General features: G+C 28.9%; 1 protein-coding gene and 1 long non-coding RNA gene across 2 annotated transcripts; both read left to right on the top strand.

Moving 5' to 3' along the window:
- Positions 1-1971: 1971 nt before the first annotated feature.
- Positions 1972-3432, top strand: LOC128286583 (uncharacterized). Its single transcript, XR_008277196.1, has 2 exons — positions 1972-2328; positions 3195-3432. It is a non-coding gene; the product is annotated as an uncharacterized LOC128286583 (long non-coding RNA).
- A 16333-nt stretch (positions 3433-19765) lies between these two features.
- On the top strand, positions 19766-22334 carry LOC108462653 (protein DETOXIFICATION 18-like). The gene is made up of 7 exons (XM_017762577.2): positions 19766-20046; positions 20113-20657; positions 20849-20935; positions 21045-21101; positions 21554-21792; positions 21889-22007; positions 22203-22334. Exons 1-7 carry the CDS (start codon positions 19789-19791, stop codon positions 22332-22334), a joined length of 1437 nt encoding a protein of 478 aa, XP_017618066.1. The 5' UTR covers positions 19766-19788.
- The last annotated feature ends 266 nt before the right edge of the window (positions 22335-22600 follow it).

Raw genomic sequence — 22600 nt, 5'->3', positions numbered from 1 at the left:
CTAAACGACCAAATCTACAGTACTCACATGGGCGTGTGGCTAGCCTGTGTGATAATAGGGAACTGTGTGCTTCGAATACTTCCTATTATCTAGTAGACACACAGTCGTGTCACCAGCCCATGTGTGACACACAGCCGTGTAGTACAAATTATACCCTACGATTCATGATTCAATTTTTAACCTAAACAAACATTTCATAACACAATTTGAACAATGGTAAACATATTCAAAATAATTCAAAAGCATACCATATCAACCCTTAATTATCTAACCAATATGCCTAATGGCACCATCACAACAAGATCTAAGAAACTTTCAAACCATTCATTCAATTCAAACATGCATATAAACCTATGCTACAAATTCACATATTGTCAAAATAACTTTCCAAATTCTCACCTCATTAACCTTACCTTTCCATAGACTAAAACTTAACCATTTATGCATTAACATGTGACTACAAACTAGCATATATACCTTAAAATTTATATCCAATCATCATCAAAACCACTCTCTTTCTTGATTCAAAAACATGAACACCTCAATTAAACATACACATTAAATTCAAATCTTATTGGCATACCATATAAACTTTCAAAACCAACATTACATATAGATCATTTCATTATCTTTCCAAAATTATCACTTAAACACAATAACACTTATTCATAACCAAGTCTATATACATGCCACATAATCGAGTTTAGAATAATTAACAAGTTTACTGATACTGAAGTTGGATAGTGTGAGCTCTGGGGATGATCCGATAGACATGTTCTGCAAAATGCCAACTACAGAAAACTAAATAGAGTAAGCTTTAAGTAAGCTTAGTAAGTTCACATGTTTAAATTACAAGTAAACTTACCTCGAATAAAAAATATGCAATAAACCAATTAACATAATATTAATAACCTGACATCATAGTTCACAAGGAATAGGTGAGTTCGTCATAATATCGAATCACAAAATATTTCCACATTTGACATAATATTCAATGTAGTAAATTCATATAGATTCAACATATTCCATCACATATTATATCATTTAAACTCATATCAGATTAGCTAGATGAACTATAGCAAGAAGATTTGTATACTTGAGTACCTATACCACAACAAAGAGCACCATAGTGTTATAAAGAGGCATTGAACTGTAAATAGAGGCACCAAAGTGCAATCCCATACAAGTTCCCAATTAACTCTAGTGACATGCCAATCACATTCTAATCATTTACTAAGTTCAAACGGGCATTTATACAGAATTCATAACATTTACACTGTCGTAGCATTTCCATAAATCAAATCATATTTCATAAGCATATCATATTTATTCAGCATTCCACATGAATTATAATTATCACATACGTGAAACTTTACAATTAAGTCCATATATTCATTTCTCACCTTTCGTACTAATTTGTAAACATTGTAAAATACATTCAAACAATATAAATTCGTAATTCAACCACAATTGTCACGCCCCAACTTAGGGGCTAAAACTTTTTTCAGGTTAGATGGTTGTGTTGGAAATCTATTTGTTGTTATTTGGGCCTCTGTTTGAAGCCGGGTTCACTTAGTATTTTTGGAAACTTTAGAGTAAACAAACTTTGAAGCTTAAAGTAGTTGGTTAAGAGACTCTTAATGCTATAAAAGGTCATGAGTTCAATTCCCCTTAATACTACACATATTATTAATTCTATTCTTTTGATCATATTCAATTTCATCACATCCTGACTTATATTCATTTGTTGTGAACACTTAGATAATAAAATGAGTATTATCCTAGTTGTTGAGAACAAGCGCTTATATTCATTTGTTCACATTCTTTTATTTTTTTCAGCATTAATAGCTTGGTCAAACCCCTTTTATCGCCCAAAATTTGTTACCATGCAAGGGAAATTCTTTCCTCTTTTACCTTTCTTATCCCCTTTTTCTCTCCCATTGTTCCCCTTCCTTTCCTTTCCTTTCCCTTCCCATATTTCACTCATTGTTTTTTTCCCTTTCCCTTTAACTTGCTAGCCATCCCATGTAGCTTAGGAAAGGAATTTATTTTTTCTCTCCTCCATTTAAACCACCATAGTTCTTTATTACCGCCACCTTAATCACTTTTAGCCACCATCGCTTTGCCAATCAACCACCACTATACCACCGTCTCTTCCCTTTCTTCTTTTCTTCCCCATGGCTGGACCTCCACCACACGACGCCGTAACACTGCCATGTTGTCGCAGCTCATCATCGTTATTTTTCTCTCCTCTTATTCTTTTTTTTAGATATTTCCAAATCCTCACCCCAGTATAGATTCGTCAGAATCGATTGATATTGGTAAAGAGTAAGTGTATTCTTTTTAGGTTTGAAATAGTTATCTTTCAAAGCTTTGGTCGAACCTATCAATGGTGTTAGTTGGTCTTAATATGTATGGCATTTGTTATATTATTTAAGGTGCGATCCTAGAAAGACATCAATTTAGACTTGAAAGATAGGGGTGTTATTGGTTTAGATCTGTTGATCGATGGTTGAGAGAAGTGATTATTTCAGAATGGGAAATTAGATTATTTTCTTTACTTTTTGTCAAATCTAACATGGTGATTTTGTATGCTTCATTTGTTATTACAAACTAGATCTATTATTAATTGAACGTGCAAAATAAGGTATGGGTCCTAACCAATAATTGTGTGATTTATTTGAAATAGAAAATTATATTCCCATATTTTATTAATTCAACCAAATGTGGAAAGTGTTACTGTGATTGATCGATTGGACTCATGATTCAAGTGATGATCACACATAACCATGTTTCCTTAATGTGGTCGAGTGTGCCAATAATTTGTTATCGTTACTGATGCTCTGAAAGCATGATTACACATGCTTACTATTTCCATTACACTAAATGTGTGGTATATATGCTAATACTGTTATCAAACTGATTTTGATACTGTTACCAAATTATTTTTGATATTGTTACTGTACTGATTTTGATACTGTTACCAAACTAATTTTGTTATTGTTACTGAACTAATTTTCATACTGAAATACATAAAATTCCTTTTTGCATTGAAGGGGGATTTGGTATGATTGAAGAAGGAAAATCTGGCAGTATATCTGTAATTCTGGTGGTTTAACCATATAATTCTGAAAGCTATCTGCAATTCTAGTGGCATGACCACATTTCTAACAGCCTGTCTACAATTTTGGCAGTTTATCTGTGATTCTGGTGGCTTTCCTACAAACTGGTGTGCTTTTGGATGGAACGAGTTTTGAGGAACTCTTATGGTGTGTAGCGGAGTATGAGTAGGAATTTTTCTTTAAATGCAAAAATACAATGTTTTATGAAAATCATAAGCATACATTTGAGATTTATGAACTCTGTTGTTTTATGGCACTATTGACTTCGACCCACATTGAGCTTTATATCTCACCATTTTTAGTTTTCTAATTTTACAAATAACCCTCGAGTTTAGGACATGGATGCGGTTATCAAAGGAGCCTCTCAGATGATTTTAGGTTTAAATACTTAAATCTTTATTATATGTTTATTTTTGGGACTGTAATAATTTTCTTAATGGACTGTGGCATGAGACTTTATTTTGGGGATTATTATTTCGAGTTGCATGACATTAAGTTTTAAAAACTGCATAAATAGGTATTTGATAAGATTACACATGAAACTTGGTTTTTAATAAAATCTGACAATCACTATTTTTTGTTGTGATAAAGAAAATAAGTTTTGAATAATAATACAACTTACTTTTCTGAAACATGTGAACTTTACAAATAAATTTCTAAAGGTGCGTGATTTTTAAAATAAACCTTTTTTTCCCAAAACAAAGAAAAATAATCAAGCTCACAAGTTTTGAATTAAAAAGGCAAATAGTTTTAAAATACGAAAGTTTTCTGCACCATTCCAGTTCCCAATGTAGTCTTTGGAATTCGACCATAACATCTAGGTTGAGTTTGGGAGGTTAATCAATACATATAAGTACATAACTATACCCTAAACACTTACTAGGCAAAATCAGCTAACAAGTTGATTTGTAAGGACTATTCAACAATTTTCCCTTTTTCCCAATTATCTTCAACTTGTTTCAAATCTTTATTTATATAATAATTATTCCAAATGCCTTACAATGTCTAAATATATGCATACGACTTTTTAATAGCATATTACAAAATTTCTCAAAACTTTTATATTTTATTCAATTTAGTCCCTAAAATTGAACTTATCATATCATTCACATTTAAACCCGGTTTTACAATTCAATTTCAATTACATCCTTCTACATCCCTCTAATTCCCATATTTATGAAATGCTAGTGATAGTTTCATCAACTTTTTATTTTAGTCCTTAAATGCAAAACAAACATTCAAACTTTGTAAATTAATCCTACATAACATCTAAGCTTAACATAAAACCATTTAACACCAAAAAATTCAAAAATCATCAATGGAAACATTTCAAAATTTTAATGTCATGTTTGGTTGGAGGATGTAGGAATAGGTTACAGCCCAAATCGGTGAGCCCACTACTAAACCCATGTTTGGTTGGCTGTACAGTTTTATTAAGTCTGCTTTGAAAACAACTTTATTTTGTGAAAATGATGCATCCCTAAACCCTTCCCTCACCATTAAATAGCAATTCAACGCAAGTGAAACTTTCCCATTTTTTTTCCCTTTTCCAATTTTTACCCCTCACCTTTTTGAAACAATCCTCCCTATTCCATTGCTTTCTTCTTTTGCTTTTCCCTTTCATTAGAATCACATCATTTGGTGGGTTCCAAGTTTACTACAACTGAAAGCCAAACCAATGTTTCTGACTCTCTTTTACTCTTATATTACTTTAATGTTTGTTAAAATTATCGTTGATTTTTCCTTGTTGACCCATTAGGTTAAAGAAATTGTAGTTTTTTCTTCTTCAGATTTGATTTTGAATGGTTATTTTCGTTCTTTACCATATTAGTTTGGTTGCTTTACTTTGATGGGTTTGTGTTATTGGATTAATTTTTATGGATTTCTGTATTTTAATTAGCTTAAGAGTTCCAAGTAGAATTCTATTTCTTGTCCATGTTAAAATTTTTAAAGCTTTATGTGGTTGCAACTTTGCTTTGTTTTTTATTTATTTATTTATAATTTCTTGGTTTTTTTACTTTTTTGGGAAAGTTAACCATGATAAATAGTTTTTTTTTCTTTTTTTTAGGTTGTTATTATTTAGTTGATACTGGTTACACAAATTGTGGATGATTTATTGCGCATTTTAGAGGACAAAGATATCATTTGAATAAGTGGCGTCAGGGCTACTAGCCAAGTGCTCCAGAAGAAATTTTCAATATAAAACATGCTTTAGTGCGTAATGTTATTGAAAGATGCTTTGGGTTATTAAAACTTAGATGAGGAATACTTAGGAGTCCATCATTCTATCCCGTGAGGGTGCACAATAGAATCATTATTGCATGTTGTTTGCTTCATAATTTTATTCGAACCTATATGAGTCTTATCCTATTGAAACGGAGTTGGAAGAATGATTACTTAGTCGTGTGATAGATGATGATGAACCTCATATCGTAAATATTAATTCATCGGATACGTGGGCTACTTAGAGGATGAAGTTAGCCAATCAAATGTCTATGTGTGGCAAGAATCTAGAAATTAGTTAGCTTTATTAAAATATAGTAGAAGTTTAATTTGTTTATGTTAGTTCATGTATCTAGTTTACGAAACTTTGGTGTTGTTTGAATTACAACTTTAAATTATTTTCTTTTGATTCATCATGTGTTATAATTTTATAAAATGTCAACCTTCTGATTCATAATACTGAACTTAATTCTATTTTGTGTTTTTCTTAATGTAATACCCCATACCCGTACCTGAGACCGGGATAGGTTACGAGGCATTACCGAGATTTTCAGAATAATTTCAATTAATTTATATTATTTAGTATTCATTTTCATATTTCATGTAACATCCTTTTCATATATTCAATTCAAAATATCATATAAAATACGATACAATACTTAAATTGTCATATTTACATGCTCATTCAGGATATACGAACCTACCTGACTAAATTGCAGAAATACCAAGATTTAGGGGCATATTGGTAATTTACCATTTTCCCAAGCTTCACCCAATCTTAAATTGATAATTTCATTCAATTTATTAATTTAGATAATAAAACAATTCATTCCCTTCAATTTAGTCATTTTCGACATTTTTACAAAATTTCCCTCTAAAGTTTTACTTTTATTCAATTTAGTCCATGAGCTTAAAACATGCAAATTGGCCATGCCAACTGAATATTCATATATATTTTTCCTCCTCCTCCTCTCCATTCCACATCCTTAATGTATATAACACACTTATAAGTAACATTATCTATAATTTTTATTATTTACTTGTATGGATATTCAAGCTGTTCATCTGTGTCATAGTCACTAAATTATTTATATCTGGAGTTATAAAACTCCAAATTAAGATCCGCTAATTTTCCATGAAACTAGACTCATATATATTCTTACCATAAAATTTTCAGAATTTTTTTGGTTTAGCCAATTAGTACAGTTTATTCTTTAAAGTTATCCTTGTTCTGCTGTCTGACAGTTTCAACCCTTCTTCACTAAAAATTAATTATCTCACAGTAAAAAACTCAGATAATATTCTCGTTGATTTTTCCTGAAAATAGACTCATTAGGGATTCTAAAAATATAACTTTAGGCCTCTAATTATTTTTCTCCAATGTTTGGTGATTTTCCAAAGTCAGAATAGGGGAATCCAAATTCATTCTGACCTTGTCTCACAAAATTCATTATATCTCATAATTCACAATTCAATTGCTTATATAGTTTCTATAAGAAACTAGACTCAATAATATTTAATTCCATATTTTATTCATCCTCTAATTCAATTTATACAATTTTTGGTGATTTTTCAAACTTAGACTATTGTTGCTGTCCAAAATAGTCTTAATGCAAAATGTTGATTATCTACTTTTAATTTCAATTTAATCCTAACTAAATTCACTTACTTTTCTATCTTAATTCATACTTTACTTCTACTCAATTTTTAACCAAACTTACACATAATTACCTATTTTTCATCATAAAACCATAGTTTCAAAATTCTTTCAATTTAGTCCTTAAAGCATAAAACTTATGAATCACTTTACAATTCAATCCTTATTTCATTTCTAACTTGAATTTCTATCAATTTAGCCCTAAATTCATCTTTTTGTTCAATAAGAACAATGTCTTATAATCAACTATCTTACAATAAATCAACTTAACTTCATCAAAACCTTGTTCTAAAGTTTCTAAAAAATCAAAATTAAGTAAAAAAGGGCTAAATTGACATACCTATTTAAATCTGAAGCTCCAAACCTTCAATTTTCCCTTTCTTCTTTCTTTTCTCCTTCTTTCTTTCTTTCTTTCCCTGCTTTTCGTTTTGCCTATTCTGTTTCTATTTCTATTCTTTTTTTTTTCTTTATTTCCTTTTATATATACACACATGTATTTATTATTTAAATAATAAGTATTATTTATTTATTCATGTGTATATTATTAGTACATTTGTATTCATTTATAACCATACATTTGTCATTATCTAATATATTTATCATATAAAATCTTATAATATAATTATTTAATTAATAAATATCTTTTATAATTAATAAATATCTTTTAATACTTAAATACAAGCATTACAAGTGTATGTATTTTTTTATTAATACACTTGTACCCAATCATTACCACACATTTGTCTTACTTTTATTTATTTATCATATAATATTAATTTAATAATAATAAATACACTAATATTTGCTTAAATAATAAACAAATACATACATGTATTACAAATGTGTGTATTATATTTATTACACTTGTATTTTATTTTTGCCATATACTTAGCATTCTTTTGGCTTATTTACTTATTTAGTCCTTTCAATTTTCTTTATTCTATAATTAAACTTTCACACTTCATTCAATTTAATCATTTTTCCAATTATCCTTAATTTAAGCTAGTTCACTTAATTAAACTCTAATTAACCACTCGATTAACTTCGTAAATATTTTTAATAAATATTTACTAATCCATTTTTTAGAAACGGAGACTCGAAAATACACTTTTTCAGTAACGGTAAAATTCGGGTCATTACACTTAAGATAGTTATGTTAGGCTTTTCACAATCAAGTGCTTCTTCCCAAAATTCTCGAGGAACCAAAAAGAAATGGGCTCTAGAAGAAGATGTTGTGTTGGTTGCCTGTATGGTTGACTTGTACAATGTTGAAACCTATAATGTAGATACGGGATTCAATGCCAGTAATTTAAATGAGCTGGAATTAATGTTAGAAAAAGTTTTACCACATGCTATGTTGAAGGTTAAACCTAATCTTGAATCGAGGATTAGGATATTGAAAATGGATTGGGCAACCGTTTATAGCTTGCTTAGTGGAAAAGACAACAGCGACTTTGGTTGGGACGAGCATAGTCAGATGGTTATTGCTAAAGATGCTATGTGGAACTCATATATAAGTATAAGAATTATTTTTTATTTTTTATTATATTGTTTTGACCAAACTTTTATCAAATGTGAATTCTTTCTTTCTTTATAGAGTCATAAAATAGCCCGTCAAATCAAACATCGTAGTTTCCTTTATTATGACCAACTTACTTCCATATATGCAAAAGATCGAGCCACTGGAAAAGATGCTCAAAAGCTGCAGATATTGTTGAAGAAATAGATGCTGAGGAAGTAGCTACTGCCAATATTAAAGAATGAAACAATTTCCACAGATGTGAAGATGATGTTTCCTTGGATGAAATGGATGTCTCAACTACACAACTGCAATCGTTGAAGCCAAACCAAGATGGTTCCACATCTTTAAAGAAGAAAAAAATGATTTATGATGGAAGTGAACAAATTTTTACTTCAATTACTGATGCTGCCATATTTTTTGGGGAAAACATACGAAATGTTGGCCTTGAATTAAGTAAGAGCATTTCCTCCGAGAAAGTGATTCAAGAAAGTGCTCAAAAAATATATCCAGCCTTATGTGAAGTAGAAGGACTAACTGAGGATAAGCGTTATTATGCGTTGAGCAAAACCCCAAACCATCCAATGCAAATATTAATTTTCTTTAGTCTACCTTCTTCTGTGCGATTGGAATGGGTGAAAAGATATCTTTCTAACCATTAAAAATCATGGTTATGTTGGTGATACTTTGGTAACTTTTTGTAAGTGTAATATTTGGATGGTAAGATGTCATTAGTATAATGCCACAGACTGTTATAACTTTTTTGATATTGTAAAATTTAACATATAGATTATGGCATATAAGTTAATGATATCATGTAAATTTTTGTTAATGTATGAATATTATGTTTGGATGTAAAATATAATTCTCAAGCTATTTATTACTTCTAATCTTTTACTTTTTAGTTTAGAAGATAATTAAATTATTTTAACACATTAAATATGTAGTACAGTTTAAAACTAATAAAGTAGGGTTATATATTATTTTCTAACATTATATATTATGATTTTATTAATTCATATTTTAATAATTATTATATTAATTTTTTAAATTATATATTATTTTATTAAATTGTATTTCATAATAATTATGTTAAAATATGATTAAATTATTTATTATTTTTATTAAATTATATTTAATAATATTATTATCAAAATTTAATAATAATATTAATAATCATCTACCTAAAAATTCTACTAAGGGTTTTTTATCATTTAAACCTTTTTTCTTATGTTATTACATCATCTATTCTATTCAACCAAACACAAGAATACTATTACAGCTCTATTCCATTCTATTCAACCAAACAACTGAATTACTGATTACAGCTCTATTCCATTACAGTCTTATTCCATTCCCCCCAACCAAACGTGGTGTAACAGTTTTACGATCGAACCCTTGGGTTAGCTAAATCAAGCTTCCAAGATTCTAGAAACATAAAAATTACAAGAAATGGATTAAAAACGGCTTACCAATTGAAGTTTAAGTTTAGAAAAAAAGTTAAGGGTTTCTCTTCAATGGTGAGAATGGTAGAGGAGGGTCAAAAAGATGATCAAAATGGCTATTAACTTTTTGTTTTTCTTTTATGTATTTTAATTTAATTATAACATTAATATTAACATTATTTTTAACATATATTTTCTTCATATATCAAGCATTAACCATCCACTAGGGTTCATAATGGCCTAATTGCCATTTTGACCTTTGTAATAATACTATTTAATCCATTTAACTAATAAAAATCAATAGCGATTAAGTTTTATGATTTCTACGATTTAGTCTTTGTACCCTAATTAACCATCCAATCACTAAAATTATCGAACCAAAATTTAATATAACCCTATGATATACTCATATTAAAAAATAATATTTACTAACTCGATAATTGGAAAACGGGGTTTCGAAACCACTATTTTCGATACCATTAAGAAATGGGTTGTTGCAGAAGAATACAAAGATTAAAAGAAAAAGGAAAGATAAATAAATGAAAGGATGATTCAACTTTTACTTAGGAAACAATAAGCTTGTACATGCCCTCTATTTATAGGCCTTTAAGTACCATAAGTTACAAAGCATAAAAGACCAACATTAAGGTACCCTATAAATGATTTATGGGTTACAAGATAATGAATTTAGGGGTTATGGACATTCATTTTTTAAAGGTTACAATAGGATAAATTTGAGGGGGTTATGGACATCCATTTATTAATGAGTTTAAAACACTCCCCCTTGTATGTCCATCAATGAAAATGTCTCGTAAAAAAATTTTATTAGGAAAATTCCTATGGGATAAAAACCTAATGAAGGAAAAGAGTACATAATCTATTATTACAAGTTGCCTCGTTAAAAATATTTACCAGGAAAACCCAGTGGGATAAAACTTTAGTTAAAGGAAAATACTGCAGCGTGTTTTTGACTCCTCTTTATGGCAACATCACGTTACATCTTTGAGTTGACGCATTCCCATCTTGTGTAATAGTCTTTCAAACGTTGAAGTTGACAACGCATTGGTAAAAGGATCTACTAAATTATCACTAGAATGAATTTGTTGAACTTTTATATCACCTTTCTTCTTAAGATCATGAGTGAATCATATTGGTGAAATATGTTTCATTCTATCACCTTTGATGTAACCACCCTTCAATTTAGCTATACATTATGCATTATATTCGTATAAGATAGTTGACATCTTTTCTTGTAAAGCCAAATTATATATCTTTTGGATATGTTGGGTCAATAACCTTAACCAAACACACTCTCGGCTTACCTCATGCATTACAATTATTTTTGCATAATTTGAAGAGGTGACAACTAAAGTCTGCTTTTTTGAACATCATGATATGGTAGTACCTCCACATGTAAATAAATATCTTGTTTGTGATCGACCTTTATGTGGATCCGATAAATATCCAGCATCAGCATAATCGACAAATAAGTATTTTGAATTATTTGAATAAAATAACCCCATATCAACGGTCTCTCTGAGATATCTAAATACATGTTTAATACCATTCTAATTTCTATGTGTTGGAGAAGAACTAAATGTGTTGTTTGCAAGATACATTAATGCCCCTATGACACTTAGATATGGTACTTTAGGACCAAAAAATTCTTCACCATTCTCACAAGAACGGAATTGATCTTTATTCACATTTGTCGATCATACAACCATAAGGGTACTCAATGAATGTACTTTATCCAAGTAAAATTTCTTTAAGATCTTTTTCGTATAAGTTAACCGATGGACATGAATTTCATCTTTTAAATACTCGTTCTCTAGGCCAAGACAAAACATTGTTTTTCCAATATCTTTCATTTCAAATTCTTTCTTTAAACAATTTACTGCATTTTGAAGCTTGTCAAGAGTTCCAATAATATTTAGATCATCATCATAAACAACAATTATCACAAAATCTAATCCATACCTTTTTTTAAAGTCACATGGAAAAATTGGATCATTTCTATAACATTCTTTTAACAAATATTAATTAAGACAATTGTACCACATACGTCTAGATTGTTTTAGTCCAAATAAACTTTTCTTTAATCTAATCTAGCAATTTTCCTGAGAAACTCTATATCCTTCTGGGATTTTAAATTCTTCAATTTTTTTCATATAAATTTCACTATCAAGTGTATCATACAAATAGGTTGTAATAACATCCATTAGATGGATCTCAAGTTTTTCACGTACTGCCAGACTCATAAGATATCTAAATGTGATTACATACACTATAGGAGAATGTCTTTTCGTAACCAATGTCAGGCTTTTGCGAAAATTCATATACTATAGGTTGTGCTTTATACCTTACGACTTTATTTCTCTCTTTTTTTCACTCAAATACCAATTTATATCCTACTGGCTTTACATCTTTAGGTGTTTGGATTATAGGTCTAAAAACCTAATGTTTAAAAAGTGAATTCAATTATGCTTGAATTGTGTCTTTCCATTTTGGCCAATCTTTTCTACTTCTACATTCCTGAATAGATTTAGGCTCAGGATCCTCTCTTTTTTTTTCTTTTTTTTTTCTGCTATTTCATTAGTAACATTATAATCAAAATTGTTATTGATAACTATATTTTTTGGTTCCATATTTTTCTTAATGTAACATAACTTATCGAAATCTCTTCGTTATCATCATTTTCAAGTAGTTGAACCTTTTCTAGGGTTTTTTAATTAGTTACATGTTTGGCCTCTTCTTAGGCAGTTTCCTCCACAATATGACCATGAATATTTGCTCATTTCCTTTTACAAAAATTTTTATCTTTGGAACTGATCGATCTTTCACGCTTCATACGTGAATTATTTTATTTTGCACTAACAGTTTGCCCTACTGGGACATCAATTCGTATTAGAGCATTTTCAATTTGTATGTGAGATTTTGTAATTCTTTTTAGGTTATCAAATGAATATGACAGTTGATTGTCGATGTTTTGCAAATGTATTGTCCTTTGAATTTCTTATTAACATTGACTTGTACGAGGATCTAATTGAGATAATGATCACCCATTCTATGTAAAATTTTTTAATAGTTGTATTTTCTCTCCCACCTAATGTTGGGAATGTTGTTTCATCAAAGTGACATTCAACAAATCGTGTAGTAAATAAATCTCTAGTTAATTGTTCAACATACTTACTTATAGAAGGAGATTCATAACCAACATATATTCTTAACGTCTTTTGGGAACCTATATTTGTGCGTTGTGGTGAAGCAATTAGAACATATAATGCAGATCCAAAATTCTAAGATGGGAAATATTTGGCTCCTAACCAAAAGTCAATCGTAATGGGGAGTATTTATTATAACTTGTTGGCCTGATGCGCACAAGTGCTTTTGCATGCAAAATAGCATATCCCCAAGCTGTAGCAGGGAGTTTTGTTCTCATAAGCAATGACCTAGCTATTAGTTGGAGGTGTTTGATAAATGATTCAGCTAAATCATTTTGTGTGTGAATATGGGCTAAAGGTTGCTAAACTTTTATCCCAATTGACATACAATAATCATTGAAAGCTTGGGATGTAAACTAACCAGCATAATCAAAACACTTAATTGAATTATTTGAGTAAAAATTCTCGCAAATGCTAGGTTGCAAGTCGTTAATAAACACACATGTGATCACTTACTAGATGCATCTATCAATACCATAAAATAACTGAATGGTCTACACGGTGGATGAATAGACACACATATATCACCTTGAATACGTTCAAGAAATGCAGGAGACTTAATCCCAACTTTAGCTGGTGATGGGCTAACACTCAATTTACTTTGATAATAAACAACAAAAGAGAAATCCTTGAATTCAAGAATCTTTTGATTCTTTAATGGGTGCCCAATTGAATTCTCAATTGAATTCTCGATTATTCTTTGCAGCATAATAGATCCGGGATGGCCTAACCGATCATGCCAAAGAGTAAAAATATGTGGCTCTACAAACTTCTAGTAACATGTGTCTCAATTGCACTAATATGTGTATAATATAAACCTAATGAAAGAACAGGTCGTCTTTCCAAAACATATTTTTTTCCACATTCAACATTTGTAATATATAGTTATTTAATATTTCTCTCATTCATAGTCTTAATATGATATTCATAAAGATAAATATCTTTAAAACTCAATAAATTTCTTTGAGACTTAGTGGAAAATAAAGCATCATTAGTGACAAATTTTGTCCTTTTATGTAATAATATAATAGCTTTTCCACACCTTCAATAAGTTTTGAACTACCCGATATTGTATTAACATGGGCATCATTTATTGTCAAATGAGAAAAATATTTTTTTATCTTTGAGTATCATGTGTGTTGTAGCACTATCTACAAGACACATGTCTCCATTGATCTTGGGTCCAACGAAATTTTTTTGAATATTCATATTCTTCCTAAAAATAAACAAAATATAACATAAGAAACATTGCAAATATTTATTGAATATATATAACTTATTCTTTATGCAAGAAAATAAAACATACATAAAAAACATAAAAATGTCAAAATAACATTAACTTTTCTAATGATTCTCAAAGAAATCTTCCACATCTAGGTGAGTTATAGCGTTAAGGCCATGAAATTCATCATTCTTGTAGGCATGGTTATTTTTTCTATCATAATGAATATCTTCATATTTTGTCTCTATTTCATCATTTTGGGATATAAAATTTGTCTCGATATTCTTTTCCTTCCTTTTAATGGATGCTTGATAAAGTTTCACTAAATGCTCAGACGTGTGACAGGTACATGACTAATGTCTCTTCATATTACATCAGTAGTATAAATTCTTAACAATCTTTGAAGGATTATTTTGATCACATCTTTTTTGTCCTTTGTTTTTATTCCTTTTCTGGTGGTTAGAAGTACCATTGTTATGACCACCATGATAACGGTTACTAATACGTCCTCAACCACATCCCCCACTATGTCCACAACCACAACCACAGCCACTACCAGGACCTCTATATTTTCCATTTTCATAATTATTGTGTACTGCTACATTCACTTTAGAGAATGATACAGAACCAGTAGGACAAATTTCATGGTTTTTCATCAACTCATTATTTTGTTCAGCCACCAAAATGCATGAAATTATTTCAGAATACTTTTTAAAACCATTTTCAAGGTATTGCTGCTGTAGAACACATTAGTAGCATGAAAGGTTAAAAAGGTTTTTTCTAATAAGTCTTCATCAGTTATGTTTTCTCCATATAATTTCAGTTGAGAACTAATTTTGAAAAGTTTTGAATTGTATTCACTTACAGTCTTAAAATCCTGCAACCGTAAGTGCATCCAATCATAACGAGCTTTAGGGAGTATACCATTTTCTGATGGCCAAATCGTTCCTTTAGATTATTCCACAACTCAAAAAGGTCTTTCACAATAAGATTTGCAGTTTTAATCTTTCATGTAGATGACGATGGATGAAAATTATTACTTTTGCCTCATCTTGATTAAATGCTTCTTCATCTACTAATATAGTATTCCCTAGACCTTTAGCATCTAGGTGAATTTCAGCATCTAACATCAATGACAAATAATTCTTGCCGAGATATCTAGGGCCATATATTCAAAGTTGGCAAGATTTGACATTATAATCACTAAAAAATTAGTAAAATAATAAGTATTCTCGATAGTAAAACAATCCAAATATATATACCAAATTTGTGAAATAAGAATATGTATGTCAAATATTGGCATAGAGAAGAATAGTCATAATAATAACATAAAACAAATTGAAATTGAAATTTCTTTTAGTAACCTTAAAAATGTATATATAATTATCATTATGATATGTATATAAAATTGATTTTTATGCTTTGAATATCTCTCTTTTATATTAATATGATGAACAAATTAAAATAATGATGAAACTATATATACCGTATATAGTTCAACGAGAGCTTTACGGGCAAGTTATATATAGTCACAATGACATGAACTTCACTATGAACATGTAGAGGTTCATGTTGATAACATATTATAAAACTAAAAGAATAATACAAAGATTAAAATAGAAAGAAAGATAAAGAAATGAAAGGATGATTCAACTTCCACTTAGGATATAATAAGCTTGTACATGCCCTCCATTTATAGGGCTTCAAGAATCAAAGGTTACGAAGCATTAAAAACCAACATTAAAGTAACCTATAAATGATTTATGGGTTACAAAATAATAAATTTAGGGGTTATTAATATTCATTCTTTAGGGTTACATGGATTTACAACAGTTTTAAATAATTTTTTATAATTATTTAAGAAACAAATCAAAATGAACTTAGATAAATAGTTTTTTAATACTTTTCTATAACTTATTTATAGTTTTTATAATTTTTTTAATTATATGGATTGGTTTATACTTTAAAACATATTTAAAATTATAAATTATAAATATATTTATAAATTTAAATTAATATATTTAAAATGAAAATTTGAAGAATCTTTCATTACCCGATTAATATATTATTAATCCAAAATTATATGGATTGATTCTATTAAATATATTAAAAGGCAAGGTTTATTTTAATATGTTATTAAATTAAAGAAAGAACTTTAAATCCGTGCAAGTTGATTGTTCTAATTTCTAGCATATTAATGTCTTTATTTTATTTAACAGGGGTTGATCTTCTAAAAGAAAACTCTCTTTCTTTTTCATTAGCTTAATCTTTTTCAAATTAAATCTTCACTTCGTCAATGATCTTTTACGTTGGTTGTGACTTTTTGTAAACTTTTTTTTTCTTTTTAATTTTAGTCCATATTATCATAATTTTATCCACAATTTCGTGGTTTTATTTTGTCTACTTTATTTTCTTGTGATTTTATTATTACTTTTAATTTTTAGTAATACTCTTATGTATATATAAGATTTTCTAACATAAGGGTGCTTCAAGATGTATTAAGAACTATTCTCGAAGGGATTTATCATGATAGATCATAAATACTGTAATAGATGTGAGATGAGGAGGAAGATAGGCCATTTGAGACTTGAACTTTTGTGCATCACTATACGATAGGTCTCTTGGGGCTTTTGGCAACTTTTTTTCTTAGTTAATTACTATTCATCGTCTTTGATAGTTTTTTCTTAGTTAATTGATGTTAATTGTCAGGTTGATTTGATGATTATGAGGTTATGATGTCAATATCAACGATTTGGTCAAGTTGATGCATCTGTTTTTGATTTATTCTAGTGTTGCAGTTACTATCAATTTATCTTCTTTTTTTTTTTAGATTATTTTATAGACCTGACATTTGTGCATTAATTTGTAATAATATATTTATTATTTGTACTATAAGACATGTCTTTGTATTATTATTGTTCATGATTCCTATTAATAATACTATTTTGGCGTAAGGGTGTAAAAAACTTTCAAATTTTTTCAAAAAAAGGCAATTAAGCCCCTATTTTTTTTTGTTGCATTCACTTCGGTACTTAAACTTTCAAAATGTATAAAAAAAAGTCTTCAAACTTAAAAAAAAAAAACAATTAAGCCCTTACTTTTTTTAACACTCAATTGAGTACTTAAACTTTCAAAATTTATAAAAAATACCCCAAATTAAAAAAACAATTAACTCAATTAAGTAATTGTGAGAAGTTAGCTAGAACTCCATGTTTTCTAAAATTGCTTTGTTACCAAATTTTAATTGTATATATAAATTAAAATTTACTAAAATTATTTTAATAATAAAAACAATAATGGCCGTGCGCCACTTTTTGAGCCCCTCTTATCTTTCTAAATTATCTATATAAAATCAATATATTAACCCTAAAACTAAAAAGGAGGGGGGGCCCTAAGTGCCGCCCCCTACTATTCCTCCCTAAATATAAAATAATAATAATAATAATAATAAATTATAAAATAAAATATGATAAAACTTAAAAATATAAAATGTCTTAATAGAAATAACAATAAAATAATCCTAAAATTTCCATTTTGTGAGTCAATTCGAACTCCTGTTAAATCTTTCACTTATTCATTCGTTTCTTGACATATCAGATAATAATTATACCTACATATATATAAATTTAACAATTCAAAATCAAATTAAGTAAAAATAATATTCAAAATTAATTAAAATAAATAATAAAGGTATATCGATTAAACGCATTATAATAATCATCTTAATATTAGCTACACTGAGTATAAAGGAAAAAATCATAAACAAGGTTGATAGGTTAAATTATGAATACATACCTTTTTTTTTTTAATATTTATGATTTAAGTCATCTTTTTATATTTATTGGCATAGGTTATTTTGGAGAGATAAAGTGAAATCGCGTTTTACAGGATATATTTTCACTAAAATTGATAATTTAGTTTTTTGTCGATGGTTAAATGTTAATATTTTTTACCTTTAATTTTGGGTTCGATTCATCTTCTACTCATGTTTGTTTTATTAATTTCATGTTATTTTCAACCTTTTTGTTTTTAAATTAATATTTTAACATATTAACTCTTTTAGTTAGATAGTTAGATAATTGTCATTTCATTCTTCATCTGAAGTTCAATTCTTTTTATAAGCATTTTAATATGTATAGTTTATTTTTATGTTGTCTCAAGTTTTTTTAATTAATAAATATATTATTTTCAAGGTTTTGTAATTTTTAATTTATCTTTTAATTGATAAATCTTTTATTTATAAAGTCAAATATTACTTTTGATATATATATTTTTATATATAATATTTATATGTCAAATATTTATTTCTTCACTTATATTGTGGGTATAGTGATTTCTAATATTATAAAATCAAATAATTATTTCAAATATCATTATTATTTCAAATATGTAAAATATTTCAAATATCATTGTTTTTTCATCTACATTGTGGGTATGATATTTTAAATATTTTTATATGTAAAATATTTCAATTAATTATTTCAAATACACATACAAAAATATATAATACTGAAATTTACTACACTCATGTAAAATAAATATTACACAAATAAAATTATTTGCAATAATAATGCACATATGTTTACTAAAAATAATGATATTTGCTATAATTATTTGATTTATAAATAAAAGATTTATTAATTAAAAAGATGAAGTAAAAAAAACTTAAAATAACTTGAAATAAAAATACATAATAAAATGTTTATAGGAGGAATTTAACTTGGGACATGAAATCACAATTATTTTACCATTCAACCAAAAAAGCTAATGTATTAAAAATATTAATTAAAATTTAAAAAATTTTAAATAATATGAAATAAAAATATAAATGTGAGTAAGAGAGAAATCGAACACGAGACTCAACGACAAAAACACTAACATTTAACCATATAAAAAAACTAAATTAGCAGTTTTCAGTGAATGTGTTTACACTTTCTCTCAGAAAAATACCTAAACTAATAAATATAAAAAAACCTAAAATCGTAAATATTTAAAAAACCGCATATATTTATAATTTAACCAGATATCATTACGTATCTTATTTACTTACTTTTACAGTTTTTAATTTTTAAGGACTTATGTCATCATAGTAACTTGTGGAATTTTTATAGGTATCAAATAATAATAATCTTAGAAGTAAACTCATTGAACTCCCAGAAATACTTCTAATTTGTCATTTTATTTCTTTATTTTAATATGGTGCAACATAAAAGTATAATCATATAAATGCAATGAATTCAATGCAGTAAAATGAAAATATTATATTCTATAAGGACCACAATGCAAAACTCGCAACACCTGATGTTCTATAATATAGTATTTAATGGACACCATCCATCTCAGAAGCGAGATAATCTTTCCTATAAAACTACAATAATGGAAAGGCCATTGAATGTAGAGGTTGCTAATGGCTGTAGACCAGAAGGAACAAATGGAAGGTGTTGGAAAAAAGTCATGGATTTGGGAGAGGCTAAGACTCAAATAATGTTTGCAGTGCCAATGGTGTTATCCAATGTTTTTTACTTCTCAATTACTATGGTTTCTGTCATGTTTGCTGGCCACCTTGGTGAGGTCGAGCTTGCTGGTTCAACGCTTGCCAATTCATGGGCCACTGTTACTGGTTTTGCTTTCATGGTAACCTCTTAGTTTAACCTTAATCTGCTTTTTCATGTTCTCGTCTCAGAATTTTTGTGAATTCAGACAGGTTTAAGTGGAGCATTGGAGACCCTTTGTGGTCAAGGATTTGGTGCAAAAATGCACAAAATGTTGGGGATTTACCTTCAAGCTTCTTGCATTATTTCCTTCTTTTTCTCGATTATCATATCGGTTTTATGGTCCTTCACTGAGCCAATCCTTGTTTTGCTTCACCAAGATCCTGAAATCTCGAGAGCTGCTGCTGTTTACATGAAGTATTTGATTCCTGGTTTATTTGCTTATGGTTTTCTTCAAAACATAATGAGGTTTCTTCAGACACAAAGCATTGTTATACCTTTGGTCGTGTTTTCTGTCGTTCCATTGGGTATCCATTTTGGGATTGTTTACAGTTTGGTAAACAAGACAAGTCTTGGTTATAAAGGTGCTCCCATGGCGGCTTCAGTTTCAATATGGATATCATTTCTTTTATTAGCTCTATATGTTCTTTTCGCCAACAAATTTCAGAACACATGGACCGGATTCTCTTTCGAATCATTTCGTTATATCATACGGAACTCCAAATTAGCCCTTCCTTCTGCAGCAATGATTTGGTGAGCATCCAACCCTTCATTTTCCGTATACTATTTATATTCGATATCCATGTTGATCCAAATGCATGAATATTTGAAAAAAGGAATTTGAACATTGTTACACATATTTATATTTAACACTCACACTCAAATCTTAGTAACATGTGAACCATAATTTTTTTTTTTTAATGTTTGAACTGATCTTCTGCTAGTTTGGAGGTCTGGGCTTTTGAGATTCTTGTGGTCTTAGCTGGTTTGATGCCAAATTCAGAAATATCAACTTCATTGGTTGCAATATGGTAAGCTTTTCTCTTCTTTTCTTCTTTCATCATATATTTTTCTTATCCAGTTTTACTAAGCATAAACATGGTGGATTTCTTTTGTTTTTCTTGATATCATCTCCTGTAGTGTGAATACCGAAGCCATTGCCTTTATGATCACAATCGGCCTCAGTGCTGCAACAAGGTTAGTTTTTTCAATTGATTCCATCTATGTTACTCTGTAAGTATTAGTATATACCTATAAAAAAACTGAAAATGTAAAATAATTATGGTAATAATGTATTTGTAACTTGTTATATCTCTACCTCAATTTAGATTTGATTGGATCTTCCATTAAGACAAAAAGAACCACTGAGTGGCATAATTGGATAAAATCATTATTCTCCTATAAAGATCCAAATGTATAAGGGATCTCTCTCTACTCAAAACCCTAATACACTGAGCTCTTACCACCTTTACCTGAATCTTTCAACATTTTCAACTCTCAATCTTAAAATGGATGAACTGGCCTTCCCTATCACCGTCCCCTCTCCTCCTCCTCCATCTGTGTATCAACACCACCATTATTTAAATCTTGGGATGAGAGTACAAAACATATATTAATGAGATAATGGAAATTTTTTGTTTGTTTCCCAGCACAAGAGTGTCAAATGAACTAGGGGCAGGAAATCCAAACCAAGCAAAGCATGCCATGGAAGTGACTCTCAAGCTCTCCATCCTTCTTGCAGTAGCAGTTGTTGTATCGCTAGCCTTGGGACATGATATTTGGGCCGGTTTCTTTAGTGATAGCCATTCCATAAACAAAAAATTTGCAGAGATGACACCGTTGCTCATCCCCTCAATAGCGGTTGATGCCATACAAGGTGTCTTATCAGGTTCGAAATACATCCAACAATTCACATGTATACGTTCACGTATCGTGTTTGAAATTATGAGTCTAATTTAAAACCATCGATCTTGTGAGGTTGCAGGGGCTGTAAGGGGATGTGGTTGGCAACGTGTGACAGTATTGGCTAACTTGGGGGCTTTCTACTTCATTGGCATGCCAATTGCGATTGTTCTTGGATTCAAGTTTCATCTATATGTTAAGGTAAGGAAATTATGAATCCCAATAGAGAAATCTCATGCAGTTTTTTTATAAACAGTTTTATTTCTTCATTACTATTCATTGGTATTTTTAAATCATTAGTTAATAAAAATGGCGGACTTAGGATGTTAATCAAGTTTTCTTTATTATATTTTTGAAGTTTTGGCCTACTAATTATTTTCTTTGTGATTTATTCAGGGTTTATGGATAGGCTTAATATGTGGTTTATGCTGTCAAGCTTGCACCCTTATGTTAATTACATTTTATAAAAAATGGGCAAAAATTGATCTTTTAGGAAAGGATAATAGTGAAACTCAACTTTCCGTTTAATTTCTCTTGATATGTTTTCTATTTAAATTTGAATATGTATTTACTTAACTCACTTGAAGAAACGATTGCATGCAAGTCATTATGTAACATGAGTGTTTTTTTTCCTAAAATAATAATAAAATGAATGTCTCATTTGATAAGTCATTATGTTAATATTTAACATTGTTTACCAACATATTTATAATTTATTATTATTATTTTTTAAAATAAACAACAAAGTTACATCAAATTAAATTATTCAAAATTAAGTACCACTAGCTTTATTA

This window comes from Gossypium arboreum, chromosome 13, assembly GCF_025698485.1.
Source record: "Gossypium arboreum isolate Shixiya-1 chromosome 13, ASM2569848v2, whole genome shotgun sequence".
Taxonomy (NCBI): Eukaryota; Viridiplantae; Streptophyta; class Magnoliopsida; order Malvales; family Malvaceae; genus Gossypium; species Gossypium arboreum.
This window is presented reverse-complemented; position numbering and strand designations above follow the sequence as displayed.

What these genes read in the sequence shown, in the direction of transcription:
- LOC108462653 (XM_017762577.2), top strand. Translation starts at nt 19,789, where the DNA reads ATGGAAAGGCCATTGAATGTAGAGGTTGCTAATGGCTGTAGACCAGAA. An exon ending in TTACTGGTTTTGCTTTCATG is followed by an intron (nt 20,047 to 20,112) that starts GTAACCTCTTAG and finishes TTGTGAATTCAG; the next exon opens with ACAGGTTTAAGTGGAGCATT. An exon ending in CCTTCTGCAGCAATGATTTG is followed by an intron (nt 20,658 to 20,848) that starts GTGAGCATCCAA and finishes ATCTTCTGCTAG; the next exon opens with TTTGGAGGTCTGGGCTTTTG.